The sequence below is a fragment of the Girardinichthys multiradiatus genome, chromosome X, assembly GCF_021462225.1.
Source record: "Girardinichthys multiradiatus isolate DD_20200921_A chromosome X, DD_fGirMul_XY1, whole genome shotgun sequence".
NCBI lineage: Eukaryota > Metazoa > Chordata > Actinopteri > Cyprinodontiformes > Goodeidae > Girardinichthys > Girardinichthys multiradiatus.
The window spans coordinates 16,298,268-16,324,650 of NC_061817.1; the positions used below are offsets into that span (position 1 = coordinate 16,298,268).

The window sequence follows — 26,383 nt, forward strand, 5'->3', positions numbered from 1 at the left end:
ATTATGGGTGACATACCAGAGTTCAAAAGCGGACAAATTGTTGGTGCACGTCTTGATGGCGCATCTGTGATCAAGACAGTAAGTCTTTGTGATGTATCAAGAGCCACGGTATCAGAATCAGAATCAGCTTTTGTTCTGTTTTTGCATTACAGAATATACAAATTTACAATGTACAATATACACATATCTAACAAAAAAGGTGCATTTGCAACATCTGTATGCTGTTGTTTTTTACTCTATTAAATGTTCAACAGAGAAACAGCCCGGGGGAAGAATCTGTCTCTATGGCGGCTGGTTTTAGTGAACAGGGCTCTGTAGCGGCGGCCTGAAGGTAAAGCTCTGAACAGTTTATGTGCAGGATGTGTGGGTTCTGCAGAGATTTTAGCAGCTCTTTTCTTGACCCTAGACCTGTATAAGTCCTGGATGGAGAGAAGGTCAGCTCTGATTATTCTCTCTGCAGTCCTGATTATTCGTTGCAGTATGGACCTGTCCTGTTTTGTGGATGAGCCAAACCACACTGAGATGGATGAAGACAGGACAGACTGAATGATGGCAGTGTAGAAGATGACCAGCAGCTCCTGTGGAAGGTTGAACTTCTTGAGTTGCCTCAGGAAGTACAGTCTCTGCTGGGCCTTCTTTCGAACAGTGTCTATGTATGAAGATCATCTCAGGTCCTCAGAGATGGTGGTTCCTAAGAACCTGAAGTGGTCCACGGCCGATACAGTGTTGTTGAGGATGGTGAAGGGGGTGTATGGGGGTGGTGTTCTCCGAAAGTTCACCACCATTTTCACAGTCTTGAGTGGGTTCAGTTCCAGGGTAATGTCAGCATACCACCAAGAAGGATGAACCACATCCAACAGGATTAATTGGGGACGCAAGAGGAAGCTGTCTGAAAGAGATGTTCGGGTGCTAACCCGGATTGTATCCAAAAAACATAAAACCACGGCTGCCCAAATCACAGCAGAATTAAATGTGCACCTCAACTCTCCTGTTTCCACCAGAACTGTCCATCAGGAGCTCCACAGGGTCAATATACACGGCCGGGCTGCTATAGCCAAACCTTTGGTCACTCATGCCAATGCCAAACGTCGGTTTCAATGGTGCAAGGAGCACAAATCTTGGGCCGTGGACAATGTGAAACATGTATTGTTCTCTGATGAGTCCACCTTTACTGTTTTCCCCACATCCAGGAGAGTTACGGTGTGGAGAAGCCCCAAAGAAGAGTACCACCCAGACTGTTGCATTCCCAGAGTGAAGCATGGGGGTGGATCAATGATGGTTTGGGCTGCCATATCATGGCATTCCCTTGGCCCAATACTTGTGCTAGATGGGCGCGTCACTGCCAAGGACTACCGAACCATTCTTGAGGACCATGTGCATCCAATGGTTCAAACATTGTATCCTGAAGGCGGTGCCGTGTATCAGGATGACAATGCACCAATACACACAGCAAGACTGGTGAAAGATTGGTTTGATGAACATGAAAGTGAAGTTGAACATCTCCCATGGCCTGCACAGTCACCAGATCTAAATATTATTGAGCCACTTTGGGGTGTTTTGGAGGAGCGAGTCAGGAAACGTTTTCCTCCACCAGTATCACGTAGTGACCTGGCCACTATCCTGCAAGAAGAATGGCTTAAAATCCCTCTGACCACTGTGCAGGACTTGTATATGTCATTCCCAAGATGAATTGATGCTGTATTGGCCACAAAAGGAGGCCCTACACCATACTAATAAATTATTGTGGTCTAAAACCTGGTGTTTCAGTTTCATTGTCCAACCCCTGTACATTCCAAAACAAAGGGTGTTTTGCATGTAGGCTAACGAGTTCAATTTTGGTTTTTTTTAACCAGAGCAAAATCTACCTAATTTTCTGGATCCTGACATGGCAGGTGGCTAATGACGACTAATAGTTGTACTGTCAACAGATTCTGCCCAACCTGTGGATCTTTGCTGCTCCTCCAAAGATACTGTAGGGCTCTTGGCTGACTCTTTTATAAATGCTTTGGTTTAGGTGGACGGCCATGTCTTGGCAGATTCCTTTTCTGCTTTATTTATTTCAGTTTTAAATGATAGGCTGAACAGGGCTCTTTGAGGTGTTTAAAGCCTAGGATATTGCTTTATAAGCTAAGAAAAGATTTCAATTACTATGCATCGCTTTTTTCCACTTCTTAGTTGGGTTTGCTGATTAGGTATTGTCTTACACATACAATCCAAATAAAATACCCTGAAGTTGGTGGTTATGTGACAAAATGCAAAAAAGTTTAAAGGGTAGGCACTGTTCTGCTCATTTAAAAGTTTTTTGCATTCTAAACAATACCCTTCATGGTAAATTCAAGGATATTTTAGTTTTACGCCTTCTTTGAAATTGTACCAAAGTCTATTCAAATGCAAATAGAAAAAAAAAAAACGTTTTTATTTTATTTCATGGTTTTTCTACTTATTTCTACAAATTCAACCAAATGGAAAACCTGATGGAACATTTGAATTGATTTGCCACTGTGTGTACTATCAGGTTACAAAAGTGCAAGTTTCAAAGCACAAAGTAATATTCTGCTTCATCTGGCAACAATGTGAGACATCTGACAGACAAAGACATCAGACCATCTGTTTAGATGACAGCATTTATTAGAGTGAGGAAAGAGGGAAGGGGGCGAAGCAAGTGCAATAGCACAACCGAGCTACAAACCAATGCCACTTTTGGCTACTTTTCTGTTTTGCTGCTTTGTGAATGGTTTGTTAGCAGAACACCTTCCTGCTGACTGATGGAAGCTGATAGAAGGTATTTATATAAGGAAGTTAGGTAGATGAACACTTGTAATATGTTCGGAAGCTGTCCATCTATAGCTGCCATTGGCACAAAAAACAAACAAAAAATCTGGGGGGGGGGAACACATGAGAATTTGAAAAAAATTATACAAAAGAAATAAGGATATAGTGATGTCAAGGCAGACAAAAAGACACCGCATTTTAGCAGATACAACAGACCGATACGTTCAACACAGAGGCTATTTTTGACAAGGTAATTTGTGGTTTCGAATCCCTGTGTCCAATAAGAACCTTATTTCAAATGTATTTTCAAAAACGGTGAGAAAAATTATATGTTCGGCCTAAGATAAGATGCCTTCCTTGTGTTGTAAACACATGGAACCCATTTTCCCAAGTTTCAGAAATAGAGAACAGGTTCAGGTCATGTTTTAGTGTAAAAAAAAAGAGCCACATTGAAGTATGAAGTCATTCGAAGTGTGTCCTTGGGTAGAGTTTTCTCCTTTGACAATCTTAAATCAATTAAGTGCACTTTGCCTTTAACGGTCTCTAGGGGTTGGCACAAAAAAATAGTCCTTGCACGTAGAATTGAATTAAAAATATGTTAAGATTGGCCAGTCAGCAATGTTTTATAGAATACACAAAGGAAATAAAGAAACATAAAGAACTTAATCTTCAACTTCACACATTTTACAGAAAGAATATATTACACCACACTAGAACAAATGCCAGGAAGAGAAAAAATCTCAGCTACAACATTAAAGTTCAAAACAAAACAGTATCAAGGAAAAAAATGTTGTCACCAAATCTGACACTTTAATTTAATTGCAAGACACTTATCTTGCAATAACTTAACCTAAAAGCTAATATAGCAGTCTCTTATAAGCAAAGTACAATGCTAACTGAGCTGGCAGTTTTAAGCTGGCTAAGAACAAATTTAAGTCAGTTAGCTTAGCTAAGTACAAAGCTAAGGTAAGCAACCATTCAACGCTTAGCTGAATACAAAGCTAAGCTAAACTAAGCTAAGCTAGGACAGCAGTCAGTTAGCTATGATATAGACCCAGTGGTTTCACTTTGCCCAGTAAGAAGCTAAGAATAGGAAAGCCAAGTCTGATGCAAAACTAGCAGATGGGAAGCTACGAGAAGTACACAACTAAGCTGAAAAACTACTGCTTAATCATCTTATTTCAAAAACAAAACTAATTTTGGTCAGTCATTGTGGGTTGCTAATCATACTTAAAAAACTGTTCATTCTTTTCATTTTTTGGCTGTAACAATGAGTGACAAGGTGTAAAAGTGACACGTTTTGACTCAGTCTTGTCACTTCTTGTAGCGAGCAATAAGCCTCTGAAATGTAAATGGTTTCCGTTACTGTTTGGTGGGTTGGATGACCTGAAATTGTCCCTTTTGAAGAGCTTTCAACACATTCAGATCCACATATAGGTCTTACACATAAATATATTTACAAGAAAGCCAGTCCAGCTAAATAAACATCCTTTTATGCTATACACAGTTAAAATGATCCTTTTTAAGAATATAAATACCACATGAGAAAAATGCCAATAATAATAAGATTAATCCAATAAAAAGAAGGAAAACACCTGGGAAAACAACTACATATTTCCAGGTCAACACATAGTAAAAAGGAAAACAGTACAATAGTTGTTTGACCTATTAAACAGCAGTAAAACCTTAAGAGGTAGAAAAAGTATAAAACTGAACTGAGAACTTTAAAAAGTAAAGGATACAGAAGAGACCTGTGCAGTCTTGTACACTTCTAACATCACAAGTGACGCAACAAGAGTAAAACCAGGCAAGAGGTGATCACACATCCACATCCAGGTAAATTCCTGCCTGATACCAGAGAACAGTCAAAACATGGCCAGTGGCAGCTATAGCTTCCTGGCAAACGGACTGCAGAAATAGATTAAACATAAGACACAAGACATGTTTGTTACAGCCAAATAAGTTATTTGCTTTGGGTTCAAACAGCCACTTTTCAAATATTACTTCTAAATCTATTTTACGTATTTTATATTTAATGTAATTTCAAATGTTGACTCCCCTCATTTGTTCCATGGATACCTTGAGGACGGAACTTATCAGTACTCAGTAATTAGTTAAAAGTAGCATTTGTTACATCAACTTATGGGAAATTGTCAAAGTCTTAAGTGTTTTATGGGCTTCTCTATGTAGGATAAATAATAAGTACTTTACTAAGCTCTTTACTAAACTCTAAACAAGACCCACATTTTAAAATCCATTTTGTGCAGGGCCCCTCTTCTTACTAACTGTACATTTTAAGGGTGTACCCTTCTAATTCACAGCCCGGCCAGCTGGTTTGTATCAGCCTAGACATGTTTCCATAGGTCAGCCTGTTGCTAACCTGTGTTGTATCTCGATAACAGAACGAGATGCAGCTCCAGTTCGATGCTGCCTGTCACAGATTGGATTAGTAGAGATGCCTGGAGCCCGTTACTAATTAAGTGACTGGGAGGAGGTGGGAAGTGCTCTATTATTTTCACTTTTCAGATAACACATAAGGTCAATGAGATCTAAGCACAACAAGTCTTTCCCTAGTGATTCAGCAATCCTGCATGCAAAGACTTTATAGTGCGTTGGAAAGTATTTGTACACCTTCATTTTTTTATTTTTACATTTAGTTACATTACAACTAGAAACTTCAAGGCACTTTATTGGCACATCACCATAATGATAAAACGTGGTGGTAGCATCATGCTGTGGAAATGCTTTTCTTCAGCATGGATGGGAAAGCTGGTAAGAGTTGATGAACACAGGGCAATCTTGGAAAAAATCCATTACAGGCTGTAAAAGACTTGAGAAACAAGACTTGTTTCAGTAACATTTCTTGTGGTAACAATGTCAAATGTGTCAAAGTTAATGGGTATAACCCTGAAAGGAGGAACGCCAAATCTACATAGAAATGATCAATAATAAAAATACACTTAACTGTGCTGCGAACTCAAAACTCATGATATCCCTCATTAACTAACCATTAAATGTATTGGCCTGGTCCAAATATATCTTTTTGTCAAGTCAGTTTGTAGTCCTTCTAAAAGAGGGGACATCCAGGTCTACCTCATCCACATCTTCCCTACTATTCCTGTAGCCCCAGGAATGAAAATAATTAAAGAAAAACATTTTATAATTGAGATAGAGCAATATTTATTTGACTTAGGTCAACCCAGACACTGTTTGAACCCAAAGAAATGGTTAACTGTACTTGGATGTGAACGTGCTGCAGCTGTGAGGATTTAGGCTCAGGGTCAGTGAGCATGCCAGTGTACGAAGGAGGATCTGTATATATGTGGGTATTTGGAGAAAGAAGGAAGCTCCTTTAAGTCCCTTTAGGCGGGGTCCATTTTAAGGCTGTGGGGTCAATGGTTTTTCCATTACCACGTTTGGTCTCCTTCGCCTTCCAGTCGTCAATAAGGTCCTTCAGGGAAAAAAAAAAAAAACACAATTAGTGACTAGATGGGGAAATGAAGGGTAAACTAAGCAGTCTTTGTTCTTCACCTGTCTCTTTAAAACCAAGTGTTTTCCTTTCCAGTATTTGAGCATCTGAAGGGACTGCAGTGTGCTGACAATATCCACTGGGTTTACTGCTGTCTCTTGGCTGATCTCTGCAACAGCGAGGGAGGAGTTAAACGAGTTTAGGGTGATGATCAGGAATATCTGGGAAATCTGTGGGGAAGCTTCACTCCAGTAGCTAACTATGCAGTTGTTCAAACAGGTTCAACTCTGATTGATACTAATATAGCCTGAGGATATCAGAGAGAGCAGCTAAATTAATTTTAAGAATCAGGTGACTGACAGATAATACAACTGTTGCTAAATATTTTAGCTCTAGCATGTGACCCCAGGGATTTTCCACCACATTGTATCCCGTTTTTAAAGCCTTGAAATAAAATTTCCTATAAGCCTCTTAATGGTCATTAATGATGGGTTTTAGTAAACTACTGAAATCCCTGTTTTCAAGCCTTGTTAAATATATACAAATGGAGGTCACACTTTTATTTTCCCAAACAAACTATACTGGGAGAAGATGTTTTTTTCTGGTATCAGGCTGAATGTCCAGCTTTTAATCCCTTCCAACATATTCTGTTTCCTGTCCTACATAGATTTATAGTTTTGGTAAAGTATATTAATGCCCAATATCCTCAGCCAACATATGGAACAAATTGGTGCTTGTAAAGTAATTTCTGAAATAAAAATATTCAATTGCAGAAGTGAAAGACAAATTTAATTATCTCAATAATGAAATGTATAACTTCTCAATACAATAGGATGCAGCAGAAAGCCTGGGTATGAATGAGGTGGCTGCGGGCTTTAAATATGTGAGCTTTTTACTTCTCAGACCTGAATCCATGGTGTAGAAAATTATATGGCACCCCTTTAATATCTGTATTTAGTCTTTCTAAGCACATTTCAACCTTTGATGGAGATCTCCTTTCCCTGAAAATTGTTCAGGTACTGCAGCAGAACATCTTTCCAGTAACTTCTATAGCTGATTAGACCCAGGTCCGACAGGGGGCGCTCAGGTGAGCCCACCTTCTCCTCCACCTTGGACAACAAGTAGCCTTTTTGGACAGGAGAGAATGTTTTTCTTTAAGGAATATATTAGTACAGACCATGAAAACATGTTTGCAGCAAGTTTTCTGAATAGTTCTTCCTACAACCTCCTACATAGGGTTTATGTCCCCATGTATGTTTATTATCCTACATTTATCAGCGAGTGAGTGAAAGTAGGGTGTAAAACCTATACAAGCACGATGAGTGTCTGTACTCACTGAAGTCAATGAGCATCTTTCCGTAGCCTTGCCTCATGTACTGTGGCATTGTGAGGATGCAGGACACATTGTAGTTCAAGAAAGAGTTCTTCTCCTGTGGAAGGAGATGAAATCTGATTGTAGACACTGGTGTAAACAAATATGTCCAACAGCTGTCTCTTCCAAATCTCTAGGTACTTTAAAAGCTCCATCTTAGGCTTACATAATCACCAGGGATGCTGTGTAACCTCACGCAACCCAGTTCTACAAAGCGAGAAAGCAGGAGGACTCTGAAGCAGGCTCCTGCATTACCTTGGAGAAGTACCCAACTAGGTGGCATCCTGTGTTGTCGGCTTCTGTCATGACGTAGAAGAGGAATGGTTCGACGTCATAATACAGCGTCTTGTGGTCCAGGAATAGCTTTGCTAGCAGACACAAGTTCTGACAGTAAATCTAGTAGTGAAAAGAGCAAAACAGATGAGAAGACTCAGCAGAGCCCTTTTAGGCTTGTTGTAACGTTGCACCTTGATTAACTCTCATTTGATGACCGTTAGAAGAATAGAGAAGGAGATTAAAGATGTAAAGTGTTACCTTGTTCTTTTTTCCATCCACCTCAAAGACAGAGATGTTCCCCTTTCTGTAGATCTCATCCCCTGGTGGATGCTTCCACACACACTTGGCCTTGAACAGAGAGAACAGCTTCACGAAAAATATTCCCAAACTCCTAACACTGAATCTAACAGGTTTAAAAATCCTACAACAGTTTTGTCACACAGGTTTGTATGTGGAAAGTTGCTTTAAACACAAAGGTCCAACTCAAATATTCACCACCAGTTGCCCTACCATGTGCCTGCGCAGAATGGTTTGACTCTTCATATACTTGAGGCAGAACTCGCACATGTAGAGCCTCCCCAGGCGGGCGTACTCCTCTGGGTACGGAGAGTGGTACCAGGTGTCCAACTCAAACCGGCCGAACACTATGGTCTTAATCATGTTGCTGCCCTCCGACACCTGGCCGGTCAGGCGGAGCTTCTCCTGTATAGCCGGGACAGGGAGACACGGGACAAACAGGACAGAGAGAGGGAGCAGGCAAGAAGAAGGAGAGGAAACGGGGAAAGATGGGAACAAAGGTTCAATTATTAAGGGAACAATTTAAGAATTGCCTCAGTGGAGGGAACCAGCCAAGGAAATTAAAGGTGCAGGAAAAAAAACAGTTGGATGAAGAAATAATACAATGAACTTCACATGGACAGATGAAACTCATCTGGACTGGAAAACTAAAAAAGAAGTCTATTGAAATCTGAAACCTTTGATCAATCTGAATCTAATGTAATCTATTGTTATTAGCAAGACTAAATGAAGAAGACTATCTTATTTCAAGCTAACATTTGGTAAGACTCTCTCATCTGGAGAATCAAAAAGGAACATGGAATGACATGGAGTGATTGTCCAAACTACCAAAACAATCTGAGACTCCTGCTGTGGCTGCAGAGGAGGGTTTGCAGACTGAAAAAGAGAAGAAGAGAAGTAAGGTAGGAAAAGGGGAGGAGGGGGACAAACAAAGAGCAGGAAAAGTGTAAGGGTGGGAGGTGATGATGAGTTTTCTCTCTTACAAGGTCCTCCGAAGCACGTGCCTGAGCTTTCCTGAACAGCTCGAGGTCATAGTCGCTGGTGATGTTCTCCAGCAGCGGCTCCCGGCTCGTCCCGTGGCTTTGTCTGTGTTTCTGGGAGCAGGTGGGGAAAATAATAATAGTGTGAGCTTTAGAACATGTAGTGGAGGGACTGACTATAATATCTTCTCTACTTACTGTATATTTTTCCTTCTGCTCCTTATTGAGGCCAGAGTTCCTCTTCCTCCTCAGCTCTGTCACCTTGTCTTTGTAGCGCAGCTGTCCCTCTGTGGGGGCCTGACACACCACACACCACGACAAACACATAAACAGTGACCCTTCTGGGGGGTGGCAGTCATCCCCACTAGAGGGTGACACGGGAGTGGATTTTCTCTCCTGTCCCATCCCGCTCCCACAGAAAAATGTCTTGTCCCATCCCAATTCCAGGCCAGCATCAAAAAAATAAATCCTGTCCCGTCCCACCCCTGGTAAATTGACTCCCACTCCCATCCCGCTCACACTCCTGTGCCAATTTTTGTTTTCTTCATTTAGTCTTTTGGTAATTTCTTTGAAGGACCAGTTAGGTCCCTGTTTTTAGCTGTAGTAAAGGCCAGTTAAAGTAAAAAGAATAATAATGAAGAAATAATAAAATATCAAACAAGGAAACAGACCATGTCCATCTTAGTTGAATAAACAAAATGTACATAGTTGTATTTTACTCCTTTATTAAGTGATTGTTTCCTTTGAACGATGACATCACTTTTATGTTTCAAGTTGCTGAAACAAAAGAAAAATGCACCTAGTAAGAGAACTGTACTTGTTGAACAAAAGTGCAAAAAGGCATTACCTTCACAACTGTACCTCAATGTTTCACAGCCCTGGTCCTCAGGGACCCCTTCTCTGCAAGTTTTAGATGTGTGTCTGCTCCAGAACACCTGATTCAAATTCTGACATGACCTCCTATACAGGCATCAAGAATGGAGGGTCAAACTGGACAAAATTAATACAATAAAATCATCATTAAATAAATAAATGTTGTGAATGTCCCATAAGTGAAGTAAATGTAACATGAAAGAAATGTAACATTAAATGTGCCATTAAATTAAAGGTACCATTTATTTATTTAATACATCATTAGAAACAATAAATGTACCATTATATCATGAAATGGACTATAATGCAATTAAATATGCCACTGAATAATTAAGTATAATTTTAAAGACGACATGACGTAATTAGTGGTACACTTAATATTTAATGATGTATTAAATAAATTGTACATTTAATGGTACATTCATTTTTTTTTTCTATTTCACAACATATTTATTTAATATCTTCCCTTGAGGAAGCCTTTCTATGAGGTCCGCGAGGGGACATGGGGAATTTTTTCTTTTTTTGTGTCCCCACGCAATAGTCTTTGCGTTATTTCGCAATACTTTGTGGGATAGTTTCCAAACCAGATAACTTCAAAATTGAAACAAACACTACACTACAAACACTACACACTACAGATTTATTGAGTTTTATTTTGAAATCAGCATTAAATAAAATTATCTTCAATCAGACTAAAAGACAGTTTTTATCCACAAGCTGTCAAACAAACTACTGAACTCTGGACCATAAAACTGCACGAAACCACATCTGTGACACTTTATTTCCTTATTACTGCTGCATGATGCGTACTTTTTTTTGTACGCAGTGTTTTTGTTTTTATCGTGATTTGAACGGTTCTTCTTATTCTAAGCATTTAATCGCATTGTTGACAGCGTGTTAACCTGCATATGACAAATAAACCATATCAATCACATATCAGTGTTTGTTTTATGAGCAGTTTGTCATCTGTGCTGTTGCTCCAAAATGCCAAACGCAAAAGTATTGCGTGGAGACGCAAAAGTAATAAATTTCCCCATGTCCCCTCACGGGCTTCCGTACCTTACCTCTTAAATCTTTAGAGCACATGCAGTAATTTTGTTGGTCATATGAGACTTGACACATGTTGGTACTTTTGGTTTGATGAATGAAGAGATGCAGGACTGATTTAATCCAGAATCTGCCTTACAAGTGTCCCTTAATCACTGGTGAACTTGATTACAACTAAACCCGTTTTACAAGCAGCAGACTGCATGTTGACACCGCTACATTCAACTCTCCTGAAGTTCGGTGATATTTGTGACTTTTCTGTCAGCTCTATAAGTTTAATAGATAAGTCCTTATTTCTGACTTTACGTTACAAATCCAATTTTACCACGTCCAGTTCTCCACCTGCGTTTGTTCCCTCCATCCTGAACGCAGGTGGAAAACATTGATCAGAAGCACTGTTGGCTTGTGGGTCTTGTAGTTCGTTTGACTCACATTATGGTATAGGCTTCTTGGAAAAAAAACTACACAATGGCGGCGACGATTCAAGTTTTTTTTTCTTAAAGTTTATAACAAAGTCTCAGTTTTACATTTCCAAAGACAATTGATCCTAGTTTATTTTTCTCTCCTATTAGTTAGCTCCCGCTCCCGCCTGCTCCCGTTCATGTTTTATCCTGTACCGTCCCAATCACGTGATCTTTACTGATGCTGTCTCCCGAACCCGCGGGAATCCCGAAAAAATGTCAGCCTCTAAGCTATTTACCACATCACTGGAAAAGTATAGGCCCATTTAGAGCAGTATGAATGGAAATGTGCTGTGATTGATTCAAGCCTCCGTAGGTGAACGGCATGAGTTGATTACTGGTAACAAGGTAAACAAAGGTTGCTTAAAGTTATGCTTTCAAAAGTGTTCAAATGCCCCTTACACCGTTTCTTTGGTTTACAGTAACAGCGGCTGCCCCTCCCCAACCTGTGTCTGCACAGTGTTGCACAGCTGTTCCAGGTCTGACTGCTCAATCTAAAATGACCCCAATGCCAAAAAAGTACCGAAAATCCTTTGTTGTTTTTTTTGTAAAAAAAGAATAAAGGTCACATAAATCCTTTTTATGAATCTCTGTCCAGGGAAGAATTAATTAGTTCAGATTTTACCCAAGTGTTCGAACCTTATATATTGCGCATGCTCGGTGACCTCTGACATTCCAAGCTCTTTTAAGTATTGTGTAAATGCAATGATTTTACACATGGTTATATCCATCCTACCTCAAAAGCAATGTGAGAGTCGGGTGGGTGGGGTGGGGGGCTGCACATTACCTGGTTCCTTGTGGAGTGTCTGTTCTCATCCTGCCGGTGTGACAGTGTCCTTTCTTCGGCCTGTTTATCGCGTGTCGTTGCCTTGCCCTGTCAGACAAATCAACACAGTCTGGAGCCCCGTAGCAAAAACAACAGCCTCCTCCATGTTTCTACAGCATGCCAATCTCTATTTGGTTCGCCTTCTTTTCCTTACATGAATTCATTGGACACTTAGTCATGGTGTGATGGCAGACTGGATAACCAGCTTAACCATCCACATACAGCGTTTAGCAAAAGTATTCACACCCCTTAAACCTTTTCACATTTGCCAACATTAAAACCACAAACCTCAATTGATTTTATTTGGATTTTTCTGTAACAGACAGACACAAAGCATTGTATTTTTGTATATTAATTTGTTTTCAGCCCTCTAAAACAAATCCATGGTGGTGGCAGCATCATGCTGTGGGGATGCTTTTCCTCAGTAGGAAAAAGAAAAGCTGTCAGATTTAACAGGAATATGGATGGAACCTGCTAGTTAAAGTACACAAGCATGTTCCGATCAAAGCATATGTATGTCTTCAATTGGTCTAGTCAAAGCCCAGGCAGAATTTCAATTGAGAATCTGTGGCAAGACTGGAAAACTGACGTTCAAAGATGAAGTCTCTGGATGTGCAAGGCTGGAGGGGCCATAACCCACTACTCTGGAAGTATGGTGAAGGCCAACATAAAGTATGAACACAAGATGGCTGAATACAGATGCACGACAGACTTTTCAACCTTTTTATTTGTAAGGAAAGATCAATCACATAAAGTAGAAGTTTGTGGTTGTAACATAAAATGCTGCAAAGTTTCAGGGGTGTGGATACTTTTTCTAGGCACTGTATGCACCCATGTGTAAATGTGTCATTTTGGGAACTGTACAACTACTCCAGCATCATGTGACTATTTTTTCATAGTTCCACACACACTTCTTCATCTGAAATCCTTGCAGATTCGAATGTGCCGGTACCTTGCATTCATCAGCAGAGAGATTGTGGTACAGCGGGCAGCCTGATATGGAGAAATGTCTCTCATGTCTTCCTGTTAGATGACCTGGGAGAAAAAGAGGAAGGGTGAGAACAAGAGGAAGATGTTCACAGATGAAAGACAGTAAATTTAAAGGGGTATGACATTTGGTCTGGGGAAAAACATGGCTGTGTGGCATTTAGGTCCTCACCAAGTGAGTTGCATCCTGGTGTGGGACACTTCATGTTGAAATTGTAGCTTTCATGGAAACGTCGTCGTTTGGGCCGGTGGGAGAGGTCGTGGGCGGCGGCCTCTTTGAGCGACAGCTCTTTTGCCAGTCTCTCATCCTCCTCTTGTGAAACTGCAATATTGTTGCTAGAAGACACGTGGTCGTTGCTCGGGCTGGAAGCTTCAATATCTGACTCTGAGGATGGGGCATTGCCTGTTGGGGTCCGAGGTGGTGTCTCATCCTGGTCTGCTCCTTGTTTTGCATCTGCTGGGCAAGTTAAGAGAGCATGAAGATCCCAAATCCACCAATAATTCGTTTGAAATAAAAGCATCTTTTCAGCCTTTAGCTCCCTCTGATTTATTTTAAGGGGAGTCTCTGCAGGCCACACATGTCCACACATACAGATGCAATTAACAGCCTTCAGGAGTGGCAGGCCTCAGATAAATCCACCAGAGAAGAATGATGTTACTGCTGCCGGGCAGCTGTGAGACTCTGGCTGCCAAATGAAATCACCTATTTCAACCTGTTTTCTTTCCTTTTTTGTGTTTATTTTTTTACCTTCAGCTAACACAGAAGGTGTGGTGTGTGTGGGCAGCATGTTAGGAAAGTAGCAGCAGTCCTGTAGATGGTTATGAAGCAAAATGGCACAGAAACAGCCTTTTTGGAAAGGTTCTAACACACGCATGAACACGTGAACTTACATACTTACTGTATGTATGTCCTGAAATATGTGATTAATCCTTTCATTTTGAGGGATATTTTTCCTTGTCGTTGTTTCCTGTCAATAATTCTATCGTGATCAAAGTTCTCTTTCTTTAAAATTGGAATTGTTTTAGATTTCAGGGGGAGATGAACCGAGAAATTGGCTCATGACTGCATTTGGTTAATTTTCAGCTTAATCACCCAGTCAGAAACTGTCAGAATCTTCATGAATTTGGGTCCTTCAGCACTTTCACTGGCTCCCAGTACAGTCATGTAGCCAATTCAAAATCCTCCTGTTAGCATTTAAAGCTATTCATAACCTTGTCCCTCCATGTTTGTCCGACCTCCCTCCTGCTCCGGCTTCCATCCTCCTCCTCCATACACCTCTCTGTGCCCTCCGCCCGTCTTACCACCACGGGGAGAAGAGCGACTGAATGCTTTGCTCCCCGTCTCTGGAATTCATTACCATCCCTACTGAGAAACACTGATTCACTCCTCCATTTCAAGTCACAACTCAAATCTGGTTGTGACTGCCTATTCCCTCTGATGGCTATTGCTCCGTCTATTTTAATGGTCTTGTTGATTTCCATTGTTGCTAATTTTTATTGTATATGATTGTACTGTCTCCTTGAGTGCCGAGAAAGGCGCTTTCAAATAAAATGTAATATTATTATTTTCCTGATCGGTAAACGCAACCTACCTAAGTACTACCAGATCACACAGACCACAGCCACACTTACTTCAGATACAACTTCAAAGTGTAGAAGTTGCTTCTGAGAGAAGAAGACTCAAAGTTTGCTATTTTCAATATGAGTAAGATGTTTATAAAACAAAAGTCAGAGAAACTATTGATTTTTAAGGTACTTTATAAAAACATTTCATACATTTCATACAATTTTCTAGAATTGCACCGCTCAAGGTGGCAGCAGGTTGGAGTAGCTCTGTTGAAGCTCTGCAAGGTTGCTTTGAGGCTACAGACTGGGACGCACTGTGCCAGCCACATGGAGAGGACATCAATGCCATGACTGAGTGTGTAACCGACTATATAAACTTCTGTGTGGATAACATCATCCCCACCAGAACCGTGAGATGCTTCCCCAATAACAAACCTTGGATCACCAGTGACCTGAAGGACCTGCTTAACAAGAAAAAAAGAGCCTTCAGAGAGGGAGACAGAGAATTATTGAGGATTATACAGAAGCAACTTAAAGTCACGATAAGAGACAGCAAAGACCAGGTGTACAAGAAGAAGCTGGAGAGCAAGCTCCAGCAAAATAATATCAGAGATGTGTGGACAGGGATGAAGAAGATCACAGGCTTCAAGCAGAAGGATGATCAGACCGATGGAGGTCTGGACAGAGCCAATGAACTGAACACATTCTTCAATAGGTTCAGTTCAGAAACAAGCTTCGCATCCTCCTCTCCTGCTCACAGCCAAACAGACATCCCACCCTCCTTTGACCCACAGCTGTCCAGTAACATCTCAAATTTTTTATCTTCCACCTCAGCCATAGACCCTTCTGCTTCTACATGTTTGCCTTCAACCATATCAGAAGATGCTGATGCTTCCTTTGCTTCCCCCTTCCACCTGTGTGTCTCAAGAAGTCAGGTGAAGATGCAACTGAAGACTGAATCGGAATAATGCTGCAGGTCCAGATCATGTCAGCCCTAGAGTCCTGAAGGCCTGTGCAGAGCAGCTCTGTGGGATTCTGCAGCACCTCTTCAACCTTAGCCTGGCCCAGAAGAAGGTTCCGGTGTTGTGGAAGACCTCCTGTTTTGTTCCGGTACCAAAGAAAAATCACCCATTAGTCCTCAATGACTATAGACCTGTTGCCCTGACATCTCACATCATGAAGGTCCTAGAGAGACTCCTGTTGGTCCACCTGAGTAAGCAAACAGTAAACCATCAGGACCCCCTTCAGTTTGCTTATCGCTGTGGAGTTGGAGTTGAAGATGCCATCATACACCTGCTTCAACAAACCAACTGTCATCTGGACAAAGCCAGCAGCACTGTGAGGATCATGTTCTTTGATTTCTCCAGTGCATTTAACACAATCCAACCTGATTTGCTTTGTCAGAAACTCCAGAAGACTCAGGTGGAGGCCTCAACAATCTCCTGGATCAAAGACTACCTGACAAACAGACCACAGTTTGTGACACTGAAGGGTTGTGAGTCTAACCAGGTAGTCAGCAGCACAGGAGCACCACAGGGGACTGTACTCTCACCATTCCTTTTCACTCTGTACACCTCAGACTTCCAGTACAAGACAGACTCTTGTCATCTGCAGAAATACTCAGATGATTCTGCAGTCGTGGGGTGGATCAGAGATGGACAAGAAGCTGAGTACAGGAAGGTGGTGGACCGCTTTGTGGCATGGTGTGGAAACAATCATCTCATTTTGAACGTGACTAAAACAAAGGAGATGATTGTAGATTTTAAGAGAAACAGGAATAAGTCAAAAAGTATTTCTATCATGGGAGAAGAAGTGGAGGTGGTGGAGGAGTATAAATACATCGGTGTTCACCTGGACCACAGACTGGAGTGGAGATGCAACTGTGAAGACATCTACAAGAAGGGACAGAGCAGACTGTACTTCTTGAGGAAGCTTAGGTCCTTTGGTGTTTGCAGCAAGATGCTGCATATCTTCTATAAGTCTGTTGTGGAGAGTGTGATCTCTTCTACCATTATCTGCTGGGGAAGCAGCATCAGAACCAGGGACTTAAAAAAACTCAACAAGCTGATAAAGAAGACTGGCTCTGTTCTGGGGACTCCTCTGGAACCTCTGGAGATCATTGTGGAAAGAAGGATTCTTCATAAAATGAAGAATATTATGGAGAACCCTGAGCATCCTCTTCATGAGACTGTCCTACAACAACAGAGTGTCTTCAGTCAGAGGCTTCCTCAGATCTGCTGTAAGACGGAGCGCTACAGGAGATCCTTCCTGCCCACAGCCATCAGCATCTACAATGGCTCTTTGAAGAAACCTTCATAATATGAGCTATAACAACATTTAATTTTCCTTTGGGATTAATAAAGTATTTTTGAATTGAATTAAATTGAATGTTGACGTATTTCTGTTGGTTTGTTCAGGCTCCCATTTAAAAGAAAAGGTAGAGACTTTAGCAAATAACAGGAAGCCTAAACGTATTACAGAAAAGTTGTTCTGTTAAATTACAAGAGCTTTCAGCCTTCATCTGTCATGTAACATGCTAGATATGGAAATGTTGCCAGCCTTATTGGAGCCTTAAGAGAACACACACACAGTTAGTAATGCTGACAGTGCTAATTTCAGACGCTAATGGCAGCTTAAAATATGAACTATGCAATAATTCTTGTACATAATAGCCTTTTTTTCTTAGGAAAGCACTGATAAGAAAATTTGTTAGACACCACACAATCCTGTGCTGCATCACTCTCTTTCACATGGCCAAACAAACCAGGCAGGGGAAACTTTTTAAAAATAAAATCAGAGCTGGGATTCAGCTATAAATCCTAGAGCAGAGCATCTCTAGTCACATGATTTGTAAACTAATAGATTTGCTCTTCATCAGCTTTTATAAATAGGTATTTCATTTATGCAAAGCATTTTAACATTGGAAATCTCCACCTCTACTGTATCTAAAAGAGACAGTATTCAGTGATTGTAATTTAAAAACCAGACGCAGGGGTCAGTGGTATAACAGTTCCTAACAATAGATTTCACACTAAGCTGTGGCAGGAATCTGGACGTCAACTCAATAAGTCAAACTGGGTTTTCTGGCTCTGGCTGCATGTTCATGTAAAAGGGGCCTTGTTCATGATAAATGATAAATACACAACAAAGAAGGCTGTAAGTATCACGACAGGGAATAAAAAATCTGATCACCACAAGCTGTTTACAGTTATTATACTTGAGCAAAACTGAGTAAAAATGCAGTGTTTGAAGCATTACTAATTGGGTTTTACAAACACACTGATGACCTCATCCTTACTGGGACCACCTCTATGAAAGCAGGAGTTTTGCCAGTTTAATGCATGTGTGTAATCACAATGCCAATGTGGAAAGACAGTGGCAATGACCTTGAAAAAAAAATCCCTGCAATTTCTTAAAATGTCATTTCAACCCATTCAATAGCCCGAGTCCATTATTCTACAGTGAAAAAAAAGACTTAAAATCTGTCGACCTTGGAGAAGACATCACAGCAAATTCACCACAAGGTCCGAGAAGAAGCAAACAATTTGTAGAAAGAGCTTAAGCTTGCAAAGCTGCACACAAACAAACCAAAAAACTGTAAAGAATCTTGTCCTTTAGATAGATGAACCCAAAGTGAACACGTTTTAACATAAACCATGGTTTTCTTAACAGAAACCTGATCGATGGTTAAAAAAGAAAAAAAGGTCTAGGTTATTGGAATGGTGGTCTACAGCCCACACCTCAACTTAATTCAAATGCTTTGGTAGAAAGTAGGGCCGAAACAATTCATCAGATTAATCGTGATAAATTCATTACTGAAATAATCATCAACTAATTTAATAACCGAATAATTGTAAACAGACTCTGTAACATGCCTTTGCTGAAAGGACAACCCACTCTAAGCCGTAATTAGGCCAAAACTGTACAAAACATTTATACATTTTCCATTTAAGATGAAAACCCTTCTTTGTCTGTAAATATGCTCTGTCCAGAACTCTTTAAGTGGCATGGCTTTAGCTTCAACTGGTTCAAACACTGTAAATAAATCTCCAATTAAACACCTTTCGCTATCCGATTATTAATCGTTAAATAAAAAAATAGTCGACATGCTAATCGGTTAGCAAAATAATCATTAGTTGCAGCCCTAGTAGGCTTTAGGGCTGTTGGTTAATGATGTAATATATCATGTTTTGTTGTCCATTTAAGGTTATATTTACCTAATTTTTGGACTTTAAATGGACCCGAACATTTTTGTTTTGTCTGAATAAATAAAAAAAAGAAATAAATGGCTGTTCCTTCTTTTTATACCGTGTGTGGATGTACCATCAGCTTATTGTGTGTAAAGTTTGATAACTATTTTAATTTTCAGTAAGATCACTCATAAATTCCACTGGCAAGTCTCCAGTTTCAGGCAGCACCTATTAATCTTCTGTATAACTAGAAACAGCCTGGTATCACTGACAGGCTTCATGAAAACAGCTCACCTGCATCATAACAAAAGACTGACACAAGAAGGTCCTCCACCTCTTTGAAACCTCATGTTGTTCTCCTTTCTCTGATTTACAGTCTTTATAGGGCACTTCCTAAAATTACCCCTAATACTGCTGCATTACTTCACACTTTTATCACATCTTCAACTTTTTATAAGACAGGAAGGAAGAACTGCTAGACTTACCATTGGCTTCTGTGTCTGAGCCAGATGACCTGCTCTGACGCAAAGGGTATTTTTTGGCTTTAGGGTTTGCCGCCCCCTGCTGGCTGCGTGTAATCCTGTGTTCAGAGGAGAAGACAGAGGCTGCCACCGATGCTGCAGCCGACTCTGCTGCTGAACCCAGGCCTTCATCGTGAGCCGCAGCAGCATCTAAAAGGAAGAAGAAACGTCACTTTTCTGAGACTGCAGCACCTAAGATCACCCAAATGATATTTTTGTTTTTATATAAAAGATCACAGTTTTTTTTCTAGAAGCACCCATCCAGGTTTGGCTAATTGTTCTGATTGTAGAACATGAGCATGCATTTTCTAAATAAATATTTATACAGCAAATTCAGCCACGTAGTGGAAAAAGTGGTCAGATAAGACTAAAACTGTGATTGTTACATGCAAAATCGAAGTGTGCCAGTGTGAAAACTAACAACATTCTGAACACAAGATCTCCACTGTGAAAAATGGTGGCTACCATGGTGGCAACGTCATGCTGTGGGGAAACGTTTCAGCAGAAGGGACAAGGACAGAGTTTACAGGTAATAGATATAGCTAAATAAAGAGCAATCCTGGAATCCTGGAGGCTGCAAAACACTTGAGAATGGCGTCGAGGTTCACCTTGCAGCACTCCAACAACCCTAAACATAAATCCAGAGCGAATATAGAATGGTTAGATCAGCGGTCCCAAATTCTGGTCCCTGAAGGGCCATTATCTTGCAACATTTAGATGTGTCCCTAGTACCAAATTACTTCCTCAGCATGCAGGCAAGTTCTACTGAGTTCTGCTAAATCCAGCAAGACTGGAACATTGCTGTTAACAGACACTCTCCACCCAATCTTACAGAACCTGAGCTATTTGGCAATGAAGAACTGCCAAACACGGCTTTCTAGATATGCAAAGATGGTAGAGATAAACCCAAAGAAAATCACAGCAGCGTTTGGTTCTACAAAGTATTGACTCAGTGGGGCTGAATAAAAATGTTGTGAAATCCATCCATCCATCAGTCTACATCACTTTGTATTTGTCTTCTACATTAAATTCCATTAAAATAAATTGAAGGTCATTGATGTAATGTGACAAAATGTGAAAATGTTCAAGGGGTCTGACATTTTTTTTGCCAGGCCCAGTAGATCAGTTTCAAGCACACATGTGAGAAGGAAGTTTAGGTTAGTTGTTGTGAAAGATTGCAGTTGCAAAAAATGCAGCAAAGTATGCCAGAACCTCCATATCTACTTAGTTTATCAAACTCGTCTCTGAGCTGCTTCTGAGCATGTGCAAGGATCACAACACGGTGGCCAACTCCTCTCATTAACAAAAGGCAGAGAGTATTTGTCTTCATCTGCTGTAAACCTCTTCTCACCAACAGATGCACAGAGGCTGGAATGTGTGTTTTTCTGGTCGTCTCAATGCTTCTATCCTTACTGGCTACCATAATACAATCACCGATTCTGAACAGGTCACGTTTCTCCTGGCTCTCTTTACATTTTGTCGAAATGATCTGCATGTCCACACGTTTTAAGTCAAGTATTATGATGCTTATTGAGTATGATTGAACGTATAGGATAAAAACCGCTAGATGATTAGGTTGAATCTGGCCTGTTAGGACCAAATGACAAGTTACGAGAAAAGAACGTCGCAGAGTTTGAGTGTCATGGCAGACATACTCAAAGTAACTCTTTATTAAAGGAAATCGTCAAATTTGTCTCTGTCATAAATAAACCAGAAATCAACTTCACTGTCCTAATGTTTGAAACCTCCTCTCCATCCAGATAAAAATGCCCGTTAGGCCACGTGTCTCATTGAATTTTAAACGCCTACCTTTATCATTGTTTTGCCATTTTCTGTTTCTAGATAAATTGTTGAAATGTTTTTATTGTCCAGCTCTACTCTTAACAACTGAAAAGAGTAGAACAATCTTCTTTAAATATTTGTTGATAGTTTCATGGAAAGATTTAAAGATTTTTGGGTCAAATATTCTCTTCTGTGTTACGAGATTTTTCAGTAAAGCCAAAGACAATAATTAGGTCAGAATATAATTTTCTTATTTTTCAAACTAGATACACAATCTTTGTATAATCTGAAGTTTTTTTCAGATTATACAAAGTTCTTTGTAAACAAGAAAAAAATAAAATTATTTCTCGAAAAAATATTGTCAACCTCAAAAAATGAGCAAAGCTGGAAGGAGTAAAACGTTCCACACCAAACATGCTCTAACCACCAATCCGCCTTAATAATCCTGATGTGCTTAATTTACTGTGGACTACAAAGTTTACCTTGGGAGCTCCGGCTGAGGCGCAGGGATGCACGAGTCAGACGCGTGCTGCTGCGTTTGTGCGCCCTCTCTGCAGCTTCAACATGTTCGAGGTCGGTGGAAAAATCGGAGTCCTCCGTCCCATCCGAGCTGCTGCCCGCCGTTCTCTGAGAAAGCAATAACAGTCATATTTATGTTTTTTTTCTTATTAAAAGTGCATCCCACTGCGTTAAATGAGAATAAATGAGTGTATATAAAGCAGAAATTTTAGAACTTTCTCCCCCATTTCTTTCCTTTTACCAGTGACTTCTTCAGCAGGAGTCCCATGCTGGAGGTGAAGCATCGCCTCTTCCATTTTATCACCTTTGGCTCAGCGTCCCGTTACAAATTTGTCAAGAAATCCTCAAAATAAGCCTTATGGTTAACACTGGATACATTTGGATTGGGTGAAACCAAATTATGTTCTAAATTCATAAAATTCATTTTGCTGTTTAGGTTATTTTAATAAGAATAATTATTCCTATCCCAACAAAACCCAGATGTAATATTTGCTTTCTTACATTCTATTTCCCGGTTTAATATTAGACCAAGATCTAATAAATTTAATAAAAGTTTAGAATGAGAAAACAATAAATCTCAAAAGTGTGAAACAAAATCACAATCAAGGTTTTTTTTTTAACTCACTTTTCCGACACATGAAGAGCTTTGGAGGCCCGTGTCTCTCATATGCCACTGCAACCATGTGTGAATAACTAGACTACAGTGACTGTTTTAAAGTTGCCATCCATTTCATTTACAGAACATGTCCACAACTTTGAAGATGTATTACTCATTTTATTGTGAAGCAAACAACAAATAGAACAAAACAACAGAAAACTTCAGCGTGCATAACTGTGTTCAAACCACAGCTTCTCCATTGAATTGAGGTCCGGACTTTAACTAGGCCATTCCAACACATATTAATGTTTGCTATAGCAGCACACTTTGGGTCATTGTCCTCCTGGAAGGGGAATCTCTGTCCCAGTCTTAGATCACAGGCAGACTGGTTTTCTTCAGGAATATTCATGCATTTAGCGCCATCCATCTTTCCATCGACTCAGACCAGTTTCCCAGTCCCTGCTGCTGAAAAACATCCCCACAGTAAAACATGGTGGGTTTGCGCAAGACAGATTTTTCTTGGTGACCGAAAATTTCACTTTTAGTTTCATCTGATCAAACAACATTCCTCCATACATTCTGGGAGTCGCCCACGTGCCTTTGGGCAACTCAAAATGCGTCTTTTTCTGTTTAACATCAAGTAATGGCTTCTTTTTTGGCCACTCTTCCATTAAGCCCAGCTCTATGGGGTGTATGTCTTAATGTGGTCATTTGGACAGATACTCCAGCCTTTGCTGTGGAACTCTGCAAGTCCTCCAGGGTTACCTCTGGCCTCTGTGCAGCCTCTCTGATTATTGCCCTCCTTGCCTGATCTGGGGGTTTTGATGGGTGGCCCTATCTTGGCAGGTTTGTCCCTGACTTGTTTGGAGAGCTACCTGGTCTTCACGGTGTGACGTCTCTTCGTTAGTGCTATGGAAGCCTCTGGGGCCTTTCAGAAAAGGTGCGTTGATATGGACAGATCATGTGACACTTAGATTGCACACAGGTGGACTTCATTTCACTAATCTTGTGACTTTTGAAGCCAAATGGTTGCAACAAAACATTTTAGGGGCTTCATAGCAAAAGGAGTAGATGCATATGCATGTTTCAATTTTGAGCTTTTCTATTTTTTTTGTATTATTTGTTCCTCATTTCACTTCACCGACTCAGATTATGTTGTGCAGATCCATCACATAAAATAGGACTAAAAAGAATTTAAATAACAGGTTGGAATGTAACAATATAAGTAAAAACCCGGAGTGGAGGGGGGATGAATACTTTTGCATGCCACAACATATGACACCATAGTGTAATGATAAATAGCTTTTAACAAACAGCAGTTTTATTGACAGAAAGGGACTTTTCTTGCCAAAATGTGTCAAATAGATGTATAGCCACTCATTAGTAACACTGAAAGTATGTAGTGAGTTAAAAGTAAATAGGTTTAACATGATGGATTTTTCACTTCAAATTCCGTGTCTCTGTTCAAAACCGTTTTTGCACCAAGATCATGACCCAACCATGTTTGCATAAGACTAATGTCTTATGCAGTAAGATCCAGTCGGAAACAGAAAACCAATGTGCCAGCATGGGCGCACGTTTGACAACTTCAAAACAAGAGGGCCGTGCATCGTATTTGCATTTCACCAATTAAATGAAAGACGAGGCAGGATTTGAGCAAGTCCAACCAATGAACACAGCCGTAGTTCAAACTCCGTCCAATCAGAGCGTTGTTTTGGTGTACACTGTTGTTCTATCCCGAGGAAACCAAAAAACAACCCGTCCTCATCCGTTTAATGCCGTTTAATGTCCGTTACTACAGTTACATTTAGTTGTGTTCACGGACATGGCTAGTTGGCGGAAGATCCAACGCAAACCAGTATTCAAAGAGCAGTGAAACGTTTATGAAAACACGTTAATTTCTCGCAAGTAGGCTGTAAACACAAGCTAGCTTAGCTTTTAGCACTAACAGTGCGAACTCTTACAGGAGTGAATTACTAAAAACATCCTCAGTTTGTTATTAACATCTTTAAGAAACACATTCCAGCCCTCTGAGGCGTTCGTTTCCTAGACTCAGTTTCATTTCAACGGCTAACATTAGCCATGACGTTATGCTGCATGGCTACAGCCTACAACGGCTCCCTCACCTTTCTCCGTGGCATGTCTTGAGCTGTGGGAGACTCTTATCCTTTACGTTGGGGAAACTATTCAAGCTTCCATATAAGCTATAACACAGAAAAACCACCTAAGCCTAACATGGACCAACTCGGCTGGAAGAAGCGCACAAATTTCCCCGCACTTCCTTGTGAATGCGGAGTAAATTCGGTACGTCGAGAAAATACCTCCGCCAGATGATGCTTCATCAGTGAGCTTAAAAGTGAATAGGTCGTTTTAATATTGTATCACAAAGTATATATTTATTAGAATCCAAAATGATTTAAACAATATTCATTTATATATTTAACAAAATGTCAATAGTCGTTTTATTTTTGCACAAAACAGGTTTTTTATGTCGAGATGCGTTTCCCCACCAATTGCGTTTCTACATTGGATTTTACGGTTTCTTTTAATCGCGATGGCGCTTTTAAATTAACTCTTAAAGAATGCTACGCGGTCCCCATAAAATGGAAGCCCATAAAACAGTTTTTCTGTCATTTTATTCCTTAGTAGGTATTAGTGGTTAAGTATCTTTGTATCACTGCGTCTTCAGAGTTGTTACTGGCCCTGTCCAGGAATGTAAATTAGGGTGATTGAATATTTACAGAAAATTTCTTAATGCTGAACACAATATACAGACGTAGCCAAATTTGTGTGTAAATATGTATTAAAAGCCTTAAATAAATGTATTTGGGTTTTTTTTCCACACTGAAAATAATAAATTTTTTGGAGTTTTTAATGTTTTTATTTATTTATATCTTCATCTGGGGTTTTTGTATTGTTTCACATTTTATTCTTGTTGTTTAATAATTAAATATTATACTTGCATTCACTAAGTTGACCAGAAAGGGTGTTCATCTGTTTTTTTATGTCTGTAAAGCACTTTGTGTTACATTTTATTATTCTTATTCTCATTAATAATAACAATAATAATAAAAATTTTGACTTTATTTATCTCATAATGGAAAATGTATCTTCTGCATTTAACCCAGCCCTTAGGTAGCAGTGGGCTGCCATTGTGCGGCGCCCAGGGAGCATTCAGGGGCTAAGGGTCTTGCTCAGGGACCCAAAGTGGCAGGCTGTGGGATTCAAACCAGGGTCATTGTTGTCTCTCCAGGACACATTGGATGCTTTATAAAATAAACCTGATTGATCGTGTAAATTTGTGTATGATATTTTAAGCACTGAATAATGAAACGGGTTGGGGTTTGGGTCAGATTTCACTATTTAAGAAAACCGAAACATGACAGAACACTGAGAAGAATGTTTTTCTATGAAGTACTGAGTAAGACTCTGGTGAATTATCGTAGACAAATCAGGCTACATAATTTCGAGACAGATTATCAAGTGTACAAGACATACTTGAAAGTACCATGAAGTGGCCATAAAACCCTGCATAGACGCGCAGGGTAGAACACATTTTGATGGGGGAACATGACTCGACACCGGAAATGAGTTGCAGTGAAACCTCTCGCGCTGCAGCTCTCGAGTTGCGTCGTTTAGCCCGTAGAGGGGAAACTGGGTTTTTAATGGTGGATGTAGGGTGATAGGTCGGTGGAAAGGGCCTGAGAGAGAGTCGGTCTGTGGCTACTGCTCGGAGAAAGCTTGACAAGCTCGATCCAGCTTTCTTTTGACTTACTAGATAAACTTGCTTTCATATTTAAAATAATAATAAAATTAAGGAATGAGGATGAGTACAATAACCTAAGCC

The 26,383-nt window shown here is 40.2% G+C and overlaps 1 protein-coding gene across 2 annotated transcripts; it reads right to left on the reverse strand.

The window, feature by feature from the left end:
* Nucleotides 1–2,610: 2,610 nt before the first annotated feature.
* On the reverse strand, nt 2,611–24,855 carry LOC124863054 (histone acetyltransferase KAT7-like). 2 transcript variants are annotated; one of them, XM_047357303.1, is made up of 15 exons: nt 24,663–24,855; nt 21,902–22,046; nt 19,602–19,787; nt 13,533–13,814; nt 13,326–13,408; nt 12,335–12,421; nt 9,365–9,463; nt 9,170–9,280; nt 8,400–8,591; nt 8,148–8,237; nt 7,869–8,009; nt 7,578–7,671; nt 7,221–7,367; nt 6,304–6,410; nt 2,611–6,223 (listed from the first exon to the last, which is right to left on the reverse strand). In XM_047357303.1, exons 1-15 carry the CDS (start codon nt 24,675–24,677, stop codon nt 6,125–6,127), a joined length of 1,878 nt encoding a protein of 625 aa, XP_047213259.1. In that variant the 5' UTR covers nt 24,678–24,855; the 3' UTR covers nt 2,611–6,124. The 2 variants fall into 2 exon arrangements, with proteins under 2 accessions (XP_047213259.1, XP_047213258.1); XM_047357302.1 differs by having other exon boundaries at nt 13,533–13,817.
* Nucleotides 24,856–26,383: the final 1,528 nt, after the last annotated feature.

Bases quoted from the DNA above. Each gene is read 5' to 3' on its own strand.
- LOC124863054 (XM_047357302.1), bottom strand. The intron at 9,281-9,364 runs GTAAGTAGAGAA...ACCTGCTCCCAG, and splicing joins AGCAGAAGGAAAAATATACA to AAACACAGACAAAGCCACGG. The intron at 7,368-7,577 runs GTGAGTACAGAC...CTGTCCAAAAAG, and splicing joins AAAGATGCTCATTGACTTCA to GCTACTTGTTGTCCAAGGTG.